General features: G+C 44.8%; 1 protein-coding gene across 2 annotated transcripts in view; it reads right to left on the bottom strand.

Annotated features, from left to right (window-relative positions):
* Positions 1–22,782, bottom strand: part of SGSM2 (small G protein signaling modulator 2) — a 54,948-nt gene that overhangs the window by 15,244 nt on the left and 16,922 nt on the right. The window contains exons 3-12 of one of the 2 annotated variants that reach the window (XM_074160503.1): positions 13,600–13,762; positions 9,763–9,924; positions 7,135–7,202; positions 6,525–6,670; positions 5,984–6,118; positions 5,402–5,526; positions 4,285–4,352; positions 2,409–2,569; positions 1,757–1,886; positions 238–372 (exon numbers count right to left, since the gene is read on the bottom strand). In XM_074160503.1, the coding sequence (XP_074016604.1) occupies positions 238–372; positions 1,757–1,886; positions 2,409–2,569; positions 4,285–4,352; positions 5,402–5,526; positions 5,984–6,118; positions 6,525–6,670; positions 7,135–7,202; positions 9,763–9,924; positions 13,600–13,762 (1,293 nt within the window). The remainder of the gene's footprint in view (positions 1–237; positions 373–1,756; positions 1,887–2,408; positions 2,570–4,284; positions 4,353–5,401; positions 5,527–5,983; positions 6,119–6,524; positions 6,671–7,134; positions 7,203–9,762; positions 9,925–13,599; positions 13,763–22,782) is intronic. The other variant, XM_074160504.1, reaches the window with a different exon arrangement.

Below are 22,782 nucleotides of genomic sequence, written 5' to 3'. Positions count from 1 at the left end.
GAGAAGGTTTGTCCATTCAGCAGCAGCACACACACTCCGAGAAGAGGGAAGATGCTGTTGTATCCACTTCCCACGGGTTGTGAGCGTATTCCCAGCCTCTATGCACAGTCAACTTCACCTCCAGGTCTCATGGTGTGAGTGAAATGCTTTTCCCTGTAATAATGCCAACACTGTTGTATGCACCAGTGGAACGAGCTGCAATAGAGCTCCGGGACACAGGGGGAGGAGGATAAAAACCTTTCATCCTATTAGGAGCTGTGAGGTTCCGAGAGCAGATCATTGATAGCATTGCGTGTAGCTTATCTTCCTCCTCCTCATCATCGTCAACAGAGGCAGAGCGGCTGGCAGCTAAGTGGTGGTAGTTAATAGTTACTGCTCAAAGAAAATAGTGAAAGAGGAGCATAAGAAGAGAGAACTCAACTCTGCAGGAAAGCTCAAAAGGACATGTTCAGCAAAGACAAAGGACTCGAATCCTGCCCTCTCCTTGAAGGCACAAGCTCCTGTAAATGGGTACGAAAAATGCGTTTCTTACAGAAAAAAAGCATGCTCCACCAAACACAGGCCAGCTTTTGATTGTGCACAGGCTGTGTCCCCAGAGCACATGTCACATCACGGCAATGGCGAAAGGTCCCACTCCCAGCCTGCAGAGGGGGAGTATGCTTTTTAGCAAAACTCCATGGGAATTCTGGGCTCCAACTGCCTTCCCTCCTTCATCACGCCGTTACCAACACTGTGGCCTCTTCCACTCTGAAACCTGTGCCAGATGCATCTGGACAGCAAACGTTCTGCTCCCCAGCTCTCTCTGGTGCTGCAGACACGCAGGGAACAGACCTCCGCTCAAGGAAGCCTGGAGCAGGAGGCAGCTCTCTCTGTCTTGCTCTCACCAGGCAGGTCTGCACTGGACGTACCCACAGAACCTGCATCCCCTTGTCTCAGGCAAAAGCAGAACATGCTTTTCCTGGTGTGTGCATGAACTTACCTGCGCAAATCCAGAAGCCCTAGTAAAGCGTGGCCACCACTGTGGTTCAGTCCCCTGGGGTAAGGAGGGTTCAGTTGAGATTTCTGCTTTTTCAGCTGCAGTAAGTCCCAACATGAGCAGTAAATCCAAATCCCCTGTAAACTTTAGGGTCTGATCTTCCTGGGAAATTCTTGCTTCTTTGCCAAGGGGAATAAAACCAAATGTGCTGTTTGAGAACTAGCTCAAATGCCTTCTTGCATGTAAGGAACTTCAGTTCACTGATGACATGAGGTGGTTTGGTTCTTGGGAATTCATTTAGTTTCCTTGGAAGGACCTTTATTTATCCACTGTTAAGTTCTTGCTTCCAAACCAGGAAAACTTAGCCCAGAGAGTTGTTGGGGCACTTTAAGAGTTGAGTTTATGGCTTTTTTTCCTAATAACAACATTATGAGCAAGCAGTGTGGCCAATAAAAATATCCTCACTTCGGGAGCAAAACTGCTCTTGGCTACTCAAGCAATGTTTTTACTTTTAGTCTCAGTTTGCAAGCCCAGGGGAGTATTTTGAAAACTTTCTCTGCAAAACACAGAGTAAATATAAATAAGATTCCCCACCTCGACTCCATTTCTGCTAAGACAGTAAGTTTCACTGCATTAAGGAAACCTACAGTGACCTGTACCTGTTGATCACAATTATCACACAATGAAGTTTTGTGATAGGTTTTTTGGGTTGGTTTTTTTTTTTTCTTTGTTTGTTCGTTTTTTGGGGTTTTTTGAAGAAAGCAGAACAAAGGCACTTACTGTTATCATGCTTGTGTCCTGGATAGATAATTCTGAACACGTAGTCTGTAGAAGTGTCTTCAGCTGGCATCTCCTCTAGGTCAACTGATTTGTTGCTGTTGCGTTTTCGAAGCTTCGGAAATACCTTACCCTAGAGAAAATAATGATTCCATACATTCAGCCACAAATAACTAATAGAGCACAACAAACTAAATACTGCAGACCTTTGGCATCTTAAATCTTAAAACTAAACTTTCAATGCTGGGAGGAGGTGAGGGAGAAAACAACAGTAGAATCACATAACGCAGGTGGTTTAGGTGTACATAACACAACATTTCTCTGTACCTAATCCACAGCTTTTTCTTGTAATCCATAGGAATTGGGCACCAGCTACTTCAATAATCCAAGCCACTGCCAGCAAGTATGTCCCAGTCCATTTGAGCCTCGGTCTCTCTCGTTTGGGTTCATATTTTGATACGATAGGAGATGCCAGTTCATTGGTCAATGGGGTAATGGATGTGTGAACAATTTTTATAGACTATCTCTATAAGAATCAGATTGGACTAAATGGAGTTATTTTGCCTTCCACTTTACTATAAAGCAGCTGGAAATCAATGCCCAGACTCAGGGGAGCAGGATGCTGGCTGAACAAAGACATGAAGATCAGCCCTACCTTGCCCTGTTGGGACCAAAGCGGTGGTTCCAGCTGACCACGAGGCAGAAGACCATTTTCCAGGCAGGAGAGAAAAGCAAGGAGGTGACCTCCTTGGGGGAAGTGCAGCGGAGGCCTCTGAGTTCCATCCTGACTCACCAATACTAATGTCCATCTGCTTTCTGCTGCAAAGGAGGACAAGGGGAGTCCACACTGTTACATCGGAACCTCTATTTTTGGCTCTTACCTTCTCAGTGAATTTTACTCATGATCATCTCTAAGTAGATAAGTAAACCTCTGTAAGTTATAATGCGATCTAGGGATGATCTCAGTCCTCAAGTCCTAAAGAAGTTCAAGATACAAGCAAACTGTGACATGCAAAAACATTTAAAGTTATTCTGAACACCAACATAATAAATAATAAAGGAATAACTAAACTAAGTCTCTGGTGTATGAAATAACTTGACAAAGGACACACAATTTAGAATGAAAATCAACCTACTGGATATAACCAGAGGCTGTCAGCTTTATTCCTGTGAGAATTAGCAAGTCACATTCCCTGTCGTAAATTTTTCTCATCTATCTTCACTGTTGCTAGAAATTTAGCACAATAAGGAAAGCCACCCTGGGCTCTGGATACTCTTTTAAGCATAATAATCTGCTTCTTGGACAATTTTCAAAAGAATGTAAGTGAATTAGGTTCTTAATTTCCTTTTTCGAAGCTGAGGCAACTGGAGCCACCTGGGTAAAGGGGGGTCTCTAAGAGCAGGGGGTGTTGGCATCGTGGCTGTGCCAGTTCCACTCTGGTAGCCAGGAGCTGTGGCAGCACCGCAAGTGTCTGTCACCTTGCGCAAACAACAAAAACCATGTTGTGTACATGTATGCCTGGCACCCGCCACTGAAACAGCGCTCTCGGTGAAGAACAGCAAAGGCTGTCGTGTTTCACGTCTGTCACATAATTCCCCTTTTGCTTTGGAACTGGCACAAAGCAGAGCGGTGACGTATCCGACCAGTCAGTGAAACACCAGACAGGCACGAAGTGTCCCAGGGAAGCTGATCAAAGTCAGGCAAACGGACCTGAAATAACCTTGCAACTGTCACCCTCTGCCAGGCAGGATTCTAGATTTTAACACTTGTCCCCATACGCCCGTAACTACTTAGAAGTGCTAATGACACTGAGGGAGGAAAAGCAATCAGTCAAGGGGCTCTCCTGCTTATGTATTTTAAAGCAATATACACAAACTGCCCTCTAAAACGGGCTCTTAGTTGAAGGTCCTTTAGTCCAAGTGTAACTCAAATCTGACTTAAAATAAAATTTCTACAAGTTCTTTGTCATCGCGCTGTGATTTTGACTTTAGGCCTGTGGTAAGGAAAGCAACGGGAGAGATGTTTTGTTGCAGATTCCTCTCCCTACACTGAGCAGAATGGGGTACTGGGAATCCGACGGTCAGAGGGTGACAGAGGGTGGCTGTGGTTACACACGCTCCCTTCTACAGGTTGATGATCCCACCATAGACACAGCTGACAGACCTGCTTTTTTTCCCCCCTTGTCTTTCTTGCAGCGGTCGATGGATGCAGGCCCATGCTTATAAAGCCAAAGCTTCTGTGTTTAATACCTGCTGCTGACAGTTTTCCCTAAGCGCTGCTCTGCACAGATGCTCAGAAAAGACAAAGCCCAGAGAAAATCCAAAGAACGCAGAAAGCAGCTGACAACCGGAGCAGCGTTAGGCAGAGGAGGTCCTGCCAGGCCTTTCGGTGAAGACATCTGAAGAAAAACAGTTTGCCTCCTTTTGCAATAAACCCCTAGCAGGCACCACATGAAATAGCAGCAACATTAACGTTCACCGGCAGAAAGGGGCTTTGGGAGCAGCCCCATGAGAAGAAGGTTTATGCTTACGTTGCTGATGGCAGTGGATGCAGACGATCTGGCTGAGTGGCACAATTAATGCGTAGTCCCAGTAAACACTAATAGGGAAGGAAAAAGTACAGGAAACATTTTTTTTTCCATATTCAGGAGTGCTTGTGGTTCCAAGCACCCAATAAAAAGACTCTCGTAAGTTAATAACTGCTTATTAAATTGGGTCAATTAAGGTAAATTAATAGGCAAGTAAAAGGCAAAGGAACTACTTCTCCACAGTGGATACATCTGGGACCCACCTTTCCATAATCTCCCTCTCCCTCCTCACCTCCCCTTCCTCCCCAGACCCCACACCAGGTTACAGCAATGCCCTGGCTGAGATTAAAACCCCAGGGCACAGACTTCGTGACGGTCTCGTAGCTGGGTTCAGGACAGTGGGTTCAGGTCTGTCTTTCACATGTGATTTATGGGCAGCAGGATGTAAATCTGCTGGGGCTCGAGCTTACAGAATGAACACTGGAAACAGCTCTGAACCCTTCTGGGAACAACCTCGACAGAGTTTAGCAACAAAAGTCAAGGGCAGAGGGTTTCATTAATGTTCTATTAAAAAATACACATGAAGTTTTAGAAAAGAAATAGTGTGGATTATGTGTTTGAAAGCACTGCTCTGGGGTTGAGGGAAGCCTTCCCTGAGGAGACAGACCTGCCTGGTTCAAAACTTTACCCGTCTTTCTTCTGAAGCAGAATCCAAATTAGATGAATAACCGATCTAATGAAAGATAATGACATTGCAGGTCTCTCTTCTGAGGCTGAAATTAGCCACGCTTGCCAAGTGATTTGTGTCCCTCTGAAGGGAGGTACTAGAACTGTAATGATAGAGGGTAGTGTTGAGCCTTTTCCCTCAAACACCCATAAAAGCGGGCTTCTGTTTTCCTTTTGAAAAGGCCTTATACCCAAGTGCATTACAGGACCTTTAGAAAGTTGCTTCATTTGTGGCAAGACAGAAACAGAACCGAAGCTGTCTGACACCTCAACTCAGGCACTACTCAGAAGCCCTTCAATTAAATCAGCCTTGTTACACTTATGTCATATTGCCAAGAATACAAAAAATAAACACCGCGAGTGCTTCCAATCCTTTCCTAAACGCAATGACTACCTTTTCTCCAGCTCTGAATCTCCAAGGGTTCCATTCATTAGCTGATTTGGAGTCCATTTTAATGTCAAACTATCTGCTGACTGATGAAGGGAGAGATACCCAGGAATTGCCTCCAGGTCATCTTTCTGTTCACAGAAGCAACAAACAGACGATCCAGGTGACTCAGGTGCACAAGGGTAATTGTCATGTTTCAGTCTTCCTCTGCCCCACAAGTTCCAGAGCAGCGCATTATCTAGGAGCTGCTGAGGGAAACCTTCACACCAAAAGGACTGATATTTAATGTTGCTATTAGAAAGAGGGGGAAAACACAGTATGGTGACTGGGTTTATGAAATACAGCCGGTATGTTTGTTCCTCCCTACAGGCTCCCTTCACAGTTGACACTGCTTGGGCAGTGCAAGCATTTGTCACGTCTTAATCTACCTCAGCGTAACAGTCAAGTGGGAAGGCAGCACTGTCCTCAGGACAAGACATTAAGTGAGTACTTGACAAACCTAAGTTATTACCTACACTGCTGCCTTTTCAAATCACAGCCACACACAGCAGCAGCTGTGTGTGTTGGCCCAAAACTCAGTGTACTCACCGGCTGGACCAAGACGTTGTTTTTCCCATACAAAAGGTGCGTTCGGGAATTCTGGTGCAAAGACTCCACGTACTCTCTTGCCGAAGCAGCAAAGCGATCTTCTGACGTGCTCCCACTCGAATGCCTCTTCCGGATCTAGCACACAAACACAGACAAGGCAGATCAGGTACGTCAGGAATGACTGTACTGGCAGGCCAGTAAAACAGGAACATTTAGACCAATCTCCACAGAGTGGAACAACTTCTGGAGCCAGGAGACCTTGCAGAGAAATGACCTGGACTCTTACTCACCCTTGGCCAAGGCAGCTCATAATTTCTTGTGAGCTACCTGGTCAGATCGCAAGTGTTAAAAGAATTTAGTCCTGGATCTCTGACTTTTCTACATACACATAAAGAGGACATTTGGGCTCAAATGGACTTCTAATCTGTGATAAAGGCTCCATTACAGAAAGGTTGTTCTAGATTCAGATCTCCCTCCTGGGGTTGTTTTTTATTATCAACCTGTACCTTAACTCCAAAACAGCTACACAGTAAATACCTACTCCCAGGGCTGGGCGCTTCGAAGGAGAGTCTTGGCGGCCGTGTACTCCATGAATCCGGTGTCGCTGAACAAGTTCATCCGCTGAAGGGTCCGTCCAATAGTGATCTGCTGTTTTCAGCTTGGTGTACTCCAGAGCACATGGTCCAACTAAGGAAACAGCCCAAAAGAGACACCTTCTGAGTCTGTTCAGGAACATACTTAGTCTTGTCCTGCTGGCCAAGTACTGAAAGTGAGATTTCCTTCTCAAGCCAAGCCCATAATATAGACAATACATACAACAACATATCAGGTCCTATTATCTAGGGTTGTATAAAAATATTCCTGTAGGATACAACACCCTGCCATAGCAGCACTAGCAGCTGCAATCTGCTAGCAAGCACTCCGTAAAAAGCCATTCCCACTCTGTTCTCTGATCCAACCAACAATTACTAACAAAACTAGATGACTGGTCTTGCCGGTCTCGTAAGCAACAAAACAACTTACTCTATTATAAATAGCTAAACTACATGTTAGGGATAAAAAGTCACCTTTTGTAACACCGTCATAATACAAAATGTTTTAAGGAACAGTTTATTTTCTTTAGCCTAAGAAGTAACTTTGCAAGAACTCACCTAGAAGAGAAGCCAGTATTGGGCCACACACAGGATCTGCCAGTAAAGCTTCTTTTTCGTAATATTTACTAGGAATAAAAGAGGAGAGCCCAGTTAAAAACTGGTTGTTATTTTTAAAAACTCTTATGCCTCCAAGTAGCATGAGTCCACTGACTTTAAAAATATCACATGTTCTAACACAAAAATTCCAGCAACAGAATTTTGCTGTGATTATCAAATACAGCCTCTCACACAGCGGGCCGATAAAAAAACTCTGTATCTAAACAAGTCAGAGACGAGACCAAAGGGATCCAAACCCTGTATATTTCCTAAACTTGACAGGTAGAGGAAAAGCAGTTGCTAGGATTTTCTAGAAATCACCAATACATGCATCTCCCCTAAACTCCAATGGAGCGCGACTGGCTCATCTACTGATCTCGTAAAGAAGACATGTTGTGTTGGGTTTGCAAGTAAAGGTGGCTTTTACAGCGTGCTGTGTCCTGAACTGTTTTTAAAGATCGTGAAAATACATTGTAAGAAAGCTATGGAGTAATTAATTCAGCCTATTTTAGACATCTGCTTTAGAATTAGATCATTTCCTAAACTATCTCAATAACATTGACTAGATCTGCATGGAGCACAACTGTAGCCTAGAACAACCAGCTCAGTAAAGCTACACTCCAGACTTCTATATTTAAGAGGGTGACCACCACTCCTACAGATCCACTCTCTGCCCTCCATCAGCTGTGCAATCTCCGGCAAGTCACCTCCTCTCAGTGTGCTCATTCTGCCTCATCTATTTTTGAACTGAGCTCTTGAGAGGCAGGCGCCTGCCTTTTGCTAAATGTGTTTACCCAGTATATTTGATTTGGGGCTCTGGGCACTAATGCAATATGGAGACAAACAATAACTCTCTGCAAGCAATTTTGTCAGTTTTCCACAGAGACGAAGAGATCCACACATTCTTAAACATCTCTTCCATCTGTGAGGAATAATCTTGAAACACTGTCAAGAACGATGAACTGCTACAAATCGTAGCTCTTGCAATGACCCCAAAGTCTTCCCAATTGCAGCAGACAAAGCTGACATAAAACCACATAGCCAGAAATTCAGAACACCCAAATTTCTTGAACTGCCATTATCCTCCACTGTCTCTTCCACTAGATGGGGCTCAAACTCTTAATCACCTTCTGGTCCTCAAGAACAGAAAACCTGAAGGACTTAAACATGGAGCATTTGAGCAGTAATGTCACAAAAAGGCATGAGAGCAAGCCTTTGTGAAGAGGTTCATTTTACTCCCTGAGTCAGGGTCTCAAAATCACACACCTGCAACTAAGGACTTGAGCCTAACTCAAATGAGTGGCTGGAGAAGACAGTAAGGTGAACATCTACAATTCACAGTAATGGAACAATTGAGACCAAACTTCCTTGACAAGTCTCTGGATGAAATATGTGGGGAAAAAAAAAATTATAAAATCCTTTTATCCGTGTATCAGCAGACACTGATACACAGGACTAAAATGCTTCCATTAACTATGTCTCTGGGACGCAGTTACCCTTCACCGTCTCTCCTGCACACAGCACTTAAACCAAACTGGCATTGGATATCCCAGAGCAACAGTTTGCTGTGAACAGCACAAAGACCTTTCTTCCCTTCTCTCTCTTTTCAGTGACAAGATAGATCACGAAAATAAAGCTGATGACAAGGAAAACAGTAACACAAACTTGGAAAATACAGTGAAAATAAGTTCCTCTGCCCTAGCTCTCCTTGTTCAGACCCACGGGCTTTGGAGAGCCAAGAATGTGTCCCTCCAGTGCAGAATTACAAGAGCACCACTGCAAAGAAATCCTAATAGCAGTGGGTACCGATGTATCTTTCTGGGACCTCATCAAGTTTTAGAGTTCCTGCCTTTCTCTTCTTATGGGGAGTTGTCCCCACTGTGCCCTGTAATTCTCTATCAGTCATGAAAGGGCAGGAAGGGTAAGAGTTAAGAACCACCTCTTGGGAAACCAAAGCTAATGCTGGACAGTAGGAAGCAATGACAGAATAGAGAGAACTTGTCTTTTTCTCTTAAAGAGTCTCTGTGGATTACATCCATAAAGCATTGATGTTCTTCTCTGGTTTTGCAAGGGAAGATTCACTTTATACAAAGCTTGACTTTTCTAAAAGGGAAACATGATTCAAAGAACCGTTTTCACAACCCTAAGGTTTTATGTCATTAACTCCTCCTGATCTAAGCTCATTTCCCCCCCTTTCATCTACAAAGGGCGTCTTCTTCCCTGACATCCTAAAGTTCCAAAGGATTATTTTCAACTAATATAAGTGATTTAAGCACTCCTGACCTATTAGAGGACATTTCTATTCCACTAAGGTCTAGGTCCTGTTAGAATTAGGGCACCTAATATACTTCAAGTTAGTTTTTTAGCTGATTTCTGGAAAGCTCTATGGCTGTTAACATTTTTTGTCTGAAAGACTGTCAATGATTCAAAACAAAAGTACGTTTTTTTCTAAATGCCTGTGCAACTGGTTTTCTTCTTACCAGAAGCCTGATCACAGAAGTTTGCAGAAGACTTTTGATGAAATCACTCATTGTAGATACCTAAACGCATCAGCCCAACAAGTCCCTGTGTTTCTGATTCTTTCCTTACCTGCAGTTATCGACAATGTACTGCACGATCTTGTCGAGCACTTTCTCGATCAGTGCTGTCCGAACCCAGATGTGTTTGATGGCCTGAGGTGTCAGGACAGGTGTTTTGCTTGTGGTTGATCCCTGCCTTTTGAGGGGCTCCTGCCCATTTGGCTGGTTTTTCCTGCAAAAGGAGACAGAGTAAAAGTAGTCAGAAATCAGACTCTCCTCACAGAGAGCTCCCCAGTTGAAAAGCTGCATGGAGAGGTGTTGGAACACACAGCACGTATCTGAATCTTGACATGCGTATCTCTATACCAGCTACAGCACTGCGTTAGTGCTCACTGCCACTGGGGAGTGGAGTTTAGTTAGTCCAGCATCAGGGATTTTCCGAAAATCACAGCTCTGATGATTTGGGATGCCTCAGTTCCGAGTTATGAATAGGATATGCCCTAGTTCTGAGTTATGAATAAGTCTGTAAAGATTATCTAATTCACAGACAGATGCTAAACAAGCTCTAAAGAAAGCCCCCAAACAGGCCTATATTAGGTATCTCGGGCTGGGCTAGGTAGTCACCTACCAAAAGTATCTTTTCCACTTCTGGAGCTTTAGGAAAAGCCCAACGTTTGAGCTCCTCCAAAACTCCCCCATACTAGGCTGAAATGAATAGGCTGTAAATCCATTGCAGACCATACACCCCAAGAGAACAAAAAAACAACAAAATGCGAAGTGTAGCAGGAAATAAGTAGCACCTAATGAACAGCAGTTTGCTTCTTATCAAACAAAGCTTCAGACTTAGTTGGGAAAGCCACAGGGTAAAAAGAGCTTCTTGTCTCCCAGCCTTGCCTGGTATCTTCAGGCTGAAGGTAGCCACGGCCCCAAGGAGGCACAAAAGTTCCAGCATGCGATATTCCCACTGAGACCAGGAGGATTTGAGATAACGCAGGCAGAGCTTTTCCAGGGACCTCCTGCCATACCATCATCAGGCAATCCTTGGGCACAGGCCCATCTTTTCATTCTCTCTAAAGCACCATATATAGCTATAGCACAGTCTGTGCTAGCGCCTTGGCACTGAGATCCTATCTCCTGCCACCCACAGAATGACAACGAGACAACTAAGGGATAAGCAACATCAAACTGAGAAACTAGAGCTATAGCAAATGAGCATCCAAAGCCAGCTGGGAGCTTGCTCGCAGCCAAGACCCCCTGCTTTTTCCTGCAGCATCAGCCAGCACAGCAACAGGTCCACCCCAGAAATGAGGAGTTAATGCTGCCTTTTGGTGGCAGGATGGCAAACTGGCTGTACAGAGCAGAACGCCTTCCCGAGCATGGCTGTCAACAAGAACACGGGGGCTGCTCGGCACGGTGGTCTCTGAACCATGCGTGGACCTGTCATTCCTCTCTGTGGAGTTATCGCTGGCCAGAAAATCTACATGACCCCAGTCCAACGAGGGGCAGAGGCATGTTGTGCTCCAGGAACGCTGTGAGAAGGTGTTTGCCACATGAACAGGATGGTTTCCCCATAGACCCCAGTCTGCCGTGGCACTGCACAGCTTCTCATGGCTGCAGCTGCAACGTGCATCAGGCCAGGGAGCAGCTTTGTGCCTTCTCTCTACATGCTCTTACCCACGGCGGGTGTCTGGCCGCAGTGAGCACCCACCTCCCATCCACTGAGTACGGGTGTCCAAAACACATTTTCATACTGACAACAATTCTCCCTGCACTTCCTCGGTGGCACTGACACAAATTATCACTTGTCACTGCTGAGATAATGAATGGCCTGAACAGATTTGGAGCCAGAGACTGATTTTGAGGCTGAATGTGCTGCCTGGAGCTTTCCAGTTTCTAAAAAGTGGCCCACAAAAAGGAAAATGGGTTTGTTCTCTCCGTTTCTCTCTCCTGCTGCCTAGCAAAGCAGCTGAAAGGTGAGTCTGTGTTCCCTCCTCCCTCCTTGCTAGCTCTGCCGGTGGCATGAGTTATGTGAGACAAGGCGACAAGGTGACAGCACTGCTCCACGATGAGTACCTGACATGCAGCAGCAAGTCACAAGGCATGATTTTATAAGGGGGTACCAGCCACACAGAGTCTCCCATGACAGCACTGGTGGGGCACTGCCCCAAATCCTCTCCTCCTAAAATACACGATGCAATTAAGCCATGTGTCCTCAGCGTAGCAGGTGGTGAAGCTGTGCCAGCTCTGCCACAGCATGCGATGACACCTTGTGATGGGTCCATACCCCTCCATCAGGTCACGTTATGCAGTTGGAGGAGAAAGGTGGACTGTGAAGCTGAGCACGGGCAGAGCTTCTGCCCAAAACTGCAGGTTTGCCTTGGCTCTCCCCACACTGCACAGGGCTGACAGGGGAAGACTAACACTCTTAATCCCTTTCCCAGAAAAATTTCCCCTTAAAATAGCAGAAAGAAGGTTCAATTCTGTCCTAACAAGAAGATAAACCCTGACATCTTCAACAATCTGCAGCAGAAAATCCATGTTCTCAAACGATCCCATTCTTTGACAGCACTCGGTCCCCTTTCAGGGACATCTTCAATTACAAAGGCTAAATACATTAGTTGGGGGCTGCTTTGAGTGAGATCTGTAACTCCCCTCCGCATTTACAGAGTCCCTAGTCCTGCACGAGGCCATGACAGAACCTCTACAAGGCAACACACACACAGTGACAATCCACAACTGTGCGTTGTGAAATACACACACTGACATCAGAGGAATTCAGATGTGTTTAATTGCATCCTAAACAGGGGCTTCCTTAAGCCACAGCCTCAGGAGCAATGAGACTGCAACAGCACTTCTGCCTCGTTTTATACATCCAACGAAGCGAGTCCACCCCCTGCAGTATTTCCTAATAGACTCTCTTTGCTGGGCATATTTTCTACAGCACTTAAAATCTGTGGTTGTTAATAGCTGAAAAACACACAGAATTTCTCCAAGAGAAACCACAGAATTTAAGTTCAGTTGCTCCTTTCTATGAGAGGACACAGCCCAAGGTCTCTGGTGGTTAGAGCAGGGTTCATGTGGGCTCTTAACCGAGGAGGAAGGTGGAGAATTTTCAGTAGAAAGCATCCTTCTTCCCAACATTTAAAAAACTAAACTTAATAAAATCCCAGTCTTTATCAGTAGGCACACAATTTAAAAATATGTCAAAAATAGATATGTACCTGTTAAAAACTACACAACAAAGTTTGATAATGACAAGTCTAATAAAGATAAATGCCAGAAAATTACAGAGCAAACTAAGTGCTAATTTAAAGAACTGTCAATAATTGAAGACTTCAATTCAACTCATTGAAATCAAGGTCTCTTGACTAAGCCTTTCCTACAGCAAGTTGATAAAGAGGCCTTCATTGCTGACCACTGCTGCTTGAGCTCATCCTTCTTCCTATCAGTCCTTGTATCCATCAATTTAACTATTTCTACAGTAATACCCACAACTCTTCTGTTACTGGCTTGGCAAGGAGCACGCCAAAACAGCTTTTCCAGTGAGTCTGTTCTTCAGTTCCTTTTGCCACCCACATCCCTTCCCACCAACAGGCCAAACTGGTTCCCTGCACCCTGACTGTGAGCGCTCGCTAAAATCACCAGTTATTATTCACTTTTGTTGTGTGGCGTGGGCTGGACGCGCTGATCCACTGTACTGGGAAGGAAAACGAACACCAAAGACTCAATTCCCAAACTCTGCCCCTTTGCTAAAACATTTTCCTTAGAGTTACAGAAACTAAAGAGAGAAAGCTTTAACAGACGTGGCCAAGCCAGACCCCTTTGCGTGTATCAAGCCGTCTTTGCATCCTCCCCATGCTGCACACATGTGCTATGAGTTTTGCTGATAATCAGACCTCAGCCTCACCTGCTTTCCACCTGCTGCTGCAGCTCCTGCACTTTCTTGCACACCTCTCCAGCTACCGCGTAGGTCTTGCCAACCTTGGTGAAGAGGGCGGCCACCTTGTCGGTCCGCAGGAAGCCAGCAGCCCTGCGCTTCAGCATGTGCAGGAGACAGGCTTCCACAACCCCTGCAAGGAAGGGAAGGAGACAACGTTATGGATAGGGCCCTCCTCCGGTCTTCTCCTCGGTGAATGCCCCCTGCAAACACCCACCACCCAGGTGTGGAGTCAAGAGAAGAGAAGAGGGACGAAGAGACAGACAGACCGACCAGATCTCGGAACCAGATGAAGCAAACATGTGTCCGATCTGCAGCAATATGCACCTTGTAAGGTACCATAACATCAGCACATAAATGAACCAAAGGACTGAAACATCTCCCAGTATTTTCCACTCCATTTTACACATCACTGTGACAGAATTCCTGATTCTTCTGAAAATGAAGCCAAAGGCAAAACCTCTTCCCAGCTCCTTGTGGCAGACCCATGTCCCCCAGCTCAAGATACAAGAAGTTAGGAATCTGCTTTTGCTGATGATCTGCTTTGAGCAGAGGCTCCTATTTATCTTTGTGAGTTGCTGCATCCATTTCTCCCGCTTGTATTTGTCCATACGGTCTGGCGTTTGCAATGAAAAGGACTGCTTTTCAAAAGGTCATACTTTCCTGTTATTTGCTACTCATTTTTAAAATTGTTGCAGGAATTTCAGCACTGGCGTGTGAAGTATGATACTGGCAAGAAGGCACCTCAGGTAAGTTATAGGGAGTTGAGGTTCAAACCTGAACTGATTCCAGACGTAGAATGTGAGAAATTGCTGTATTTAGCCAAGTACTGGTGTGCAGTCGATTGCTGTGTATCATTCCATCTACCTAGTGACCCCACAGCTTTCGCTGCCACAGCATCTTGATTTGCAGAAGCGGGGTAGAACAAATCATCCTTCTATTTCTGATTATTAAAATATTAACTCTTCACATCCCAAATGGAAGTGAGATACTTTCATTGTGCCACCCCTCATTGGAAATAGAATCACAGAATGGTTCAGGTTGGAAGGGACCTTAAATACTATCCAGTTCCACCCCCCTGCTGTGGGCAGGGGCACTTCCCACTAGACCAGGTTGCCGGAAAAAAGAAACAAGATAAACACAAATAAAAAACAAAATAAAGCCCAAGCCTTCCCTGTTTATCAGCTTTTCAACCGAGACTGCAGATGACTCATCCAGTCAAGACTGTCCATAAAAAGGTATGAGGGAGAACAGACCAGTTCATTCACAGGGAGGGGAAAAACCCCCCTTTATCAGCAAGGTGTGCTCTCTGAAAGCCAGGCAGGCAGACAGCCCTTACCGAGGCTCCGAGCGCTGCTCTCCCGTGTCTAACAACAGCAGGCAGTCCTGCGGTAAATCGCGGTTAGAATTGCCACATTAAATTTTTGTTACGAGTAACAAATGTCACTCCATCTGCTCCGATAACACACTGCATCTCTCCCAAGGTTCAGCAGCTCGTTTTGAGAGAAGATGGTATTTTGTTGCGCTTTAAGCCCGACACTGTCAGGTGCTGAGTGTTTCTTGAAGACTCCCCCTCCTTGTTGTCCTCAACGGCCTCCAAATCCCATAATACCTGAAAGCTGTGCTTGAAAAGGACCCATCCTCACCGTCCAGTCCCTGGAAACTAACCTAAAAGTACCCTATTTCTTTGCTTTGCAAGACTGAGGAACGAGCTGCTGAATGAACAAAAAAATTAAGAGAAGCATTTATGAGGTATGAATAACTTCACATTTTGCATCTTATCACACTGGAAAAAAAAACCTCTAATTGGCTTCCTGCTATCGCTCCCCACACAAATTAACTTAATGCGTGCTCAGAAAGCACAACCATTTGCTCTTAGAGTGCACAAACCAGCACTAGAAAAACAAACTAGAAATGCACTATGGGATAACCATGCCACTATTCTGCTTTTGACTGTGAAAGCAGATGTTTTTAAGCTAAGTAACATTGGATAAAATCTGACAGAAGATAAAATTTCCATGGAAAGCCCTAATTTCCCTTTGGGACAGCCAGTGGAATTAAATACTGATGGCTCAGGGATTTGGGACTGTTCCTTTTTAACAGTTTTTATCGCGATACAACTAACCTGAGTTAGCAAAGCCAAGTCCTCTAAATTGAATTCATTCTCTGTAAAACGGAGAAGTCAACATTCTCTCTTCTCCTCCTTCCTAGTCCTAAATTTATTTAGACGGCAAATCCTTTGGAATTAATTTGATATATTCCCTTGTTGCACAACCAATACGAGAACCAATGCCACTAAATCTCCAATTTCATCTTAAAATAAACCAAAAAATATGTACTATCTTAACAGCCTCTCCTCAAGCTGCCTAATCTGGAACATGTCACGCAAATGCTGCCGGCAAGAGAGCCAACAGCAGAGGATCGTGATGCACTGCGCTGCCACCAGCTTCTGCCAACGCTCCAACAACAGGGACAATTCAAATCAACACAGGAAAACCCTACACACACGGAGCCACCCCCCATAAATGAGTAACTGGGGAGGCTGGCAAGCCCTGTGGAAAGCAGCACAGCTGGTGGAATGAAACAGTGTGAATCGTGTACCTACTGATAATGAAGGATTTGGGGTTTTTCTTTTGTTGTTGGGTCTTTTTTCTTTTTCTTTTTTTTTTTCCTTTTAAATAAATAAGAGCATTTGAGCATTCACAGCATTCAGTTGATGTCTTCAGCACAACTGCTCGTGCTATGCAAATCCACACCCTCTTCTGTTTCCAGGGCAAATGGACAAAGTTGCTGCTGTGTTAGAAAGTGGGCAAAAGAAATACTGTCCCATCCGTGTTATTTCCATGGTGCTGTACCCAAATAAAGCCTCGCTGAGTGGTTCAACAAGGTATTCATACACTTTTACACCCACTATCTCTGAGAAAAACAGTGTGATTCACCTTTCTTTGTGATCCCTCATTTAATTGCTATTACCTTCCAGTTTCGCTTTAAGCAGGACTGACGAACTGCTGTTCGGATGGATGGATAGAGTATCCTAAATCCTAAAAAACTTTCTGTATTAGACTAAGGTCCCACTGCATCAAGCACTGTATAAACACATACTGAGAGACAGACAAACACATATGGGTAAGACTGATAAAAAGTATAAGAAAATATGTATAAATTTATCCCACTCTTTGCAGTGAGAGAACGCCATTCTTGAATACTTAGAAGACTTATCATCAGGAACTGAGGATCAAGGCACTTATCAGTATTTTCTCTGGAATTAGATTTATCTGGGGGCAGAGGAGAAAGGTTATTCTGCCTTGTAAGATGGACAGCAAGTCACTGTGTTTGTCCTCTCCATCTCATCCCCAAGAAGAGCACACCAATAACCCCTCCGTGACCAGGGCTGTGTTGCGCTGGCCCTGGGCTCTACTGGAATAACCGACCCAGCGCTCCCTACTGCTGTTTGCAGAGAGGGTCCTGCCCCGGCTGAACCCAGAGGAGTCCCAGCCCGGGAGAAGCAAAAACCAGACCCACTGAGCTCTTGTAGGGCAACAGTGGAACATGCCAACGGCCTCGGCTTCTGCAGGCTCCTCTTCTCTCAGGATACGAGCCTATGATGGCATCAACCAAAGCTACCGAGCAGCGAGTCTGACACTGCTGCCCACGCTGCTGTACTTCCCAGCCAGAACTGCTGCCTCAGAAGACAGCCACCCCCTTGCTTTTTCACCCATACTGTGCACAAAAGCCTAACCATGGTGCTACTCCCTGGAAGGAGGACCAGGACACGTGGGCACATCCCTGCTTGACCCCTCTCAGCCACCACCTTATATCAGGAACCACCCGCTGCAGTCAAAGGACATCTGGAGGTGGCAAAGGCCATGCCTCTGGGGACACACAAGTGGGAGCTGATGACACCTCTGCGACGCAAAGGAAGAGGGAGCATCTGTGCATTTAGCAGAAGCCACGGTTGGGGCAAGAACTGCTCGGTGGCCCAAGAGGTTCTGCAAGGCCAGGGAGAGCAGGATGGGAAGGACAAAGAGGGATGACAGCATGGGGATGTTCTTCACATGGCAGTCATAGATCCTGCCGAGCAACCATCACAACAATGCTTAACCCAGCTGCTGTTTCGCTCTGTCTTTCAATTAGAAATAAAGAAAATGAAAAAAGCAAGGCAGCTTTCCGGATGCCTGAAGCAATGCAGCAATAATTGGTTCCAAATCTTAAATGAAGCAACCTGCCTTTAAAAATAACTGCAAAGAAGTGCATTGCTGTTGCTTAGGAAACAGGCTCTCTTCCCACCTTCACCGTTGTTTTTTTTTTTTTTCTTTAAAACAATAAAATATTAATGAAACAAATTTAGTGAAAAGCACAGCAGGCACAGCTTTAATTATTAATAAATGTTGCAGCTGCCACAGAGGGCAATTTCCACAGTGCCTGTCCCAAAAGCCCCAATATTTAATTATTCCATTGTGACATTTCTCATCACAAGGACTTGGCGTAACATTAGCCCCAGCTGCCTGTAATACACGTGTAGTGGTTATTCGCAGGGGGAAAGACACTGGAATTAGCTGCTGGATTGCCCCAGAACGTATGTTCCATGGGATGAGATCAATGCACCCTGTGCGGTTCCATGTGCAAGGCACCCTCAGATGTGGGTACAGGTTACAGTCCCAGCCTGGGCCACCTTCAAGTCACTTCCTCATCCTCTGTGTCATCCATGGGCTTAGGAAACAGTACTGCCTGCCCCCAACTCTCCTCTCCAGGCTCCGATATAGAGGGAATTATTCAGGGAACTGACTTTACATTCCCATCGGACCTAACCTGGACCAGCTTTCAAACACAGCGTGCCTTTTATCCAGTTAAACCAGGAAGCACTGGAGAAGGGCAGCACGTCTCGCAGCACAGATGTCCTCCTGTTCCAGCCCAGGGGACCGTGCAGATGTCACCTCCGTACACAGGAGCGTCATGTTGCATTAGCTAAAGGGGTCGCTGCCTGGAGGAGCCAGGGAGGGCTTTCTGCTGACCCCGTGTCCAACGGCGGACACCGATCCCATTGCACCTCCTCACCACCACCCACAGCCAGGTTCTCTGCATACACACAGCCAAGCTCAGGCAAACAGGGATCTTCAGCACGTCCCAAGCAAACTTGCAGAAGAATCGCCTCAAGCTGCAGAATCTTTTAAAAGACATCAGGACCTTGACAGTGGTGCTGTAAGGGCTTTACAGAGAGGAAATACGAGGTATTTGAGGATGTGTCCTTACCTTTTTTCATTTTCTTTCTCTTCTGTTTGAAACCAACCACAAAAATTAGACTTCTATTTTCCAAGCATTGGATTGAAACAGTAAAAGTACACTTTTTGCAGTGAAATAAAACAGCATTTACAATCTCTGCTTCCTGAAAACCTCTACATCTCCCCGGGAAAGCCTCTCCTTTCCTGTGCAGGAAGGCCCCCCGAGCCCATCGCTCTGCAGCGAGGCTGCTGACACCTCTTCCATTCTGGTCATCTGCAAGGGAATTAGCAGCATTTCTTGGCCAGCTCTCAGATTTAAATCAATTCTCCACGGCAGGCTCTCGGCATTCATCCCATATAGGCTTGTGGTAATAAGTGAGAACAAACGGAACTAACTCAGTTACCCTGAATATAACATATCCCTCTCCTGTTCTGCTGGACGGTGTCAGAAATGACAAGAAATTTTAACAGAACACACAAAAGGGTACGGTGTGCACAAACACTCCCCTTCCCCATTCCCACACTGCACCAGGATACATTTGCCATCAGTTGAAATCAATATAAATTACGTGTTACAATCACACTCAGAGACACACAAGAAAAACCCAACCAGCAAGCGATGGAGACAACATGAAGAAAACGTGGCAGAGCTGGGGGGTGGGAAAAAATAACCTTGACGGAGAACTATTCTGGGGGAAGAGAGCTGGAGAGTTTGGTAAACCAGTTTCTGCAAACCCACTTTATTTCTAAGAAACCAAAAATAGGTAATCCCCCTGGAGTTGCAAACTGCAGAACACAGAGCTCAGATTGCTGCTGAAAAAGACAGCACACAACACATTCAGGGGTTATAGTTAGAACCTTTGGGACAGGAAAACGGAGTTATTTACCTATTTTAAAGAAAATGAACCATTTTTCCCTTTTTGGAATCTGACACACTAAAAAGACATAAAAAGAGAGGAAGATGTAGCTGTTTCTGGAAGATCTGATAACATCAGGAAGACATCACCAGGCAGTTTTGTGTAGAAACAGGGAGTTTGTACACAAACACAAAGGCTTTTATTTCTATGTCTGCATGCGCACAGGTAAATAACTTCTGTAAGCTTTCTGAGCGCAACGGGATCCTCAGCCTGCCTACTGTCACTAGACTTATAACGATAAATACATACAAAAACCGACTACAGAAAAATGCAGATATTCATTATGTGTAGACTGGAAGAGCTGCACTGCACTTGGAATAAATCAGGGCAGCTCAGGTAATTCCCCTGTATGCTTCAGCTGACAGCAGCCATCCAAAAATTCATTAACTGCAGCCAGTTTGGAGGAACAACCCCTGCAGTATCCACCGCTGACTTTAATTAAGTGCAGATATGTTATTGATTTACAGTCCAAATAATCACGGTCCCCGACAAGCTTTGGAAAAATGTCACTTTTTTATGACTTCAACAAGGCTACTTCTCACAGGGTCAGGTGAACAGGTTCAGTTTTCTCCTTTTTTGCCTTTATTAAAATCTTGACATGACTTAATGGAGTGTGAAATAAGAGAGCTTTAGGGATGGGGCGGGGAGGGTGGTAAGCAGAGAAAAGAAGGCCTGTGGAAAGATTATTTATGGGGTTTATTTAGCAGATGAGATTTTCCTCAGATGGGAAGAAATACCGCAGCTAAATACCTTGTTTTCATGGAAACTGTGCACAGGGAATTGAATTCATGAGGCTGAAGAAAATAAGAACAAGTGAAAAGAGGAGGATGATAAAGAAGCAATCAGATGCTCACGATCTCCAGCTGCTGTTGCATTACCTAGCTAATCACAGATCTGCCCAGTTTGAAACCAATTTTATTACCAAGTTATAGCATGCTCTGTCATTGAGAAATGCACACCGAGCAGATGAGATGCCCCGCTGTACCTGTGTACCAGCTAAGGAGCAAATGGCTGCAGAGGAGATACCCAAATCTGCTCCTTTCTCCAAAGGGTACTGCTTTGTGCATTTTACGGAAGAGGGAAAAAACTGAACATCAAGCCTGTGCCGAAGTCTCAATCCCCATTTGACATTCTGTCTTCAAATGCCAAGGGTCACAGACTCTCCAGATATAGTTGCACTGCAAATCAGGGACTTCATGTGACAAGCCCAAGTGTGCTCAGGGGACCCTAGGCGAGGATAACAAGGAGAGAGCTGTGCTACAGCCAAGCTCTCACTCCCACCCGCCTCACCTGATCCTCAGTACATCAGTCATCGAGCCCAACAGGCAGCAACCACTGCCACCCAGACGGAGATTCCCTCGCCTGTCAGAACAAAAAGCACTGAAAGTGCTAACTAAAAGTTCATTTTGAACTAGTAACTTTCTCAGACCTCTGGTGCTGTGATTTAAATATCATAGCAGGGGGTATGAATGATAGAAAGGTATCTGCGATCAATTCTTAATTTTCAGGGTTAAGCACATAAATCTCTGCAATGAAAGAGTCCATATGTCACCCAGACAGAGGAAGTACCCTTCGTTCAAAGAAAATAACAAATTGCTTTATAGAATAGAAGAGTGGGAGGCAAGAGTACAAGAAATAAAGTCCAATTAAATATTTTCTTTATAATCACAAGCTCAATCTAATAGTAGTAGTACAACTCATGCTTTAAAACTGAGCATCCCGTAACAGCTACATGCAGCAAAGTCACCTGTGCTGATGTATGACCTCAGCACTTCCTTTTAGCATATATCCATTTCTCATTTCACCACAAGGCTGTGGACACCTGAAGCTCCCAGCTTCACTGCAAGTCTGGTGTGTTTATTGCACACTCTTATTCACAGCAGCCCTACCACGGTTATAGTAGAACAACATCAGCACTGCTGAGAGACAGGTCTCTTGGGGAGTTAAAAGGCACTGTGTATCTGCTGTGGCTCCTGTTCTGACTGGTCAGCTGAGAAGTTGGGATGCCTGATGTTAGATCAACTGGGAGGGCAAGCTGTTTTCATATTCAATTTCATATCCATTTCAAGCTGCGATATCAACACCTTTAAGGTATCTATTACTTTTATTCATGTTTATTAAAGCACTAACGTAGGAAATCACTTGGAATCCATGCAAAGGAAAATACCAAGGTGACAGGTGCTAGCAGAATACCAACTATTTTTATTTCACAACAGCACAAAGAGATGTTATGTGTGATCAGGACTGCACAGAACTAGGTCCTGAGTAACCGTCTACAGTTAGGAGGAGACAGTCTCTGCCTTGCAGAGTCCGTCAATAAGTAAGCTATCATCTTAGGCTCACCTGGGCTCAAGTTACTTGTGTTTTCTCTGCACACAGACAGGATACAGACACCATATTTTCAATAAATCCCTGGGGAAAAAAAAAAAGAGTCTAAATGGACAATCCTCAGTTCTAAAGATAGCTCTGGCTGGGAAACATCAGGGCTTGAAGTTGGTGACTGCTCCTCTTTAAAATCTTGACCATTAAGCTTCAAAGAACTCAATAACCTTCAGAAAACAGAAGTGTTTCCATTAAACACTATTAAGGGTAAATCAAAATTACTGAGGTTTCTCTAAATAATTGAATATGATCCAGTTTGATGGCCCAGGACTAAAGTAAAACATTTAGCAGAGTGCTCTAAAAAGCATGACAGAGTACATTTCACTTCTCAAACTAAAAACACGTGCAGTTCAAAAACTGTTTGATTTCACATCAGAGCCAATATTCACTCTTTTTTTTCCCCTCTCTCCTCTACAGCACACCACTCATTACTTTAAAGCAGTCATCTTTGAAGCACAATCAAAAACCTTTTAAATTTGTGTGAAAAAATATTTGCCTCTCCCCATCATAATCATCTGGGACTCTCTTCGGCCTAACTTGTTTATGAAGTGAGGTAGAATCTCTGTAAACTATTTTACAAGCATTATTCATCACTGAAAATGTCCCCTTTGTTTTCCAAATAGTAGTAGTAATAC

This window comes from Numenius arquata, chromosome 18 (assembly GCF_964106895.1).
Source record: "Numenius arquata chromosome 18, bNumArq3.hap1.1, whole genome shotgun sequence".
Classification (NCBI taxonomy): Eukaryota; Metazoa; Chordata; class Aves; order Charadriiformes; family Scolopacidae; genus Numenius; species Numenius arquata.
The sequence above is the reverse complement of the archived record's forward strand: the minus strand, read 5'-3'. Positions and strand labels throughout refer to the sequence as shown.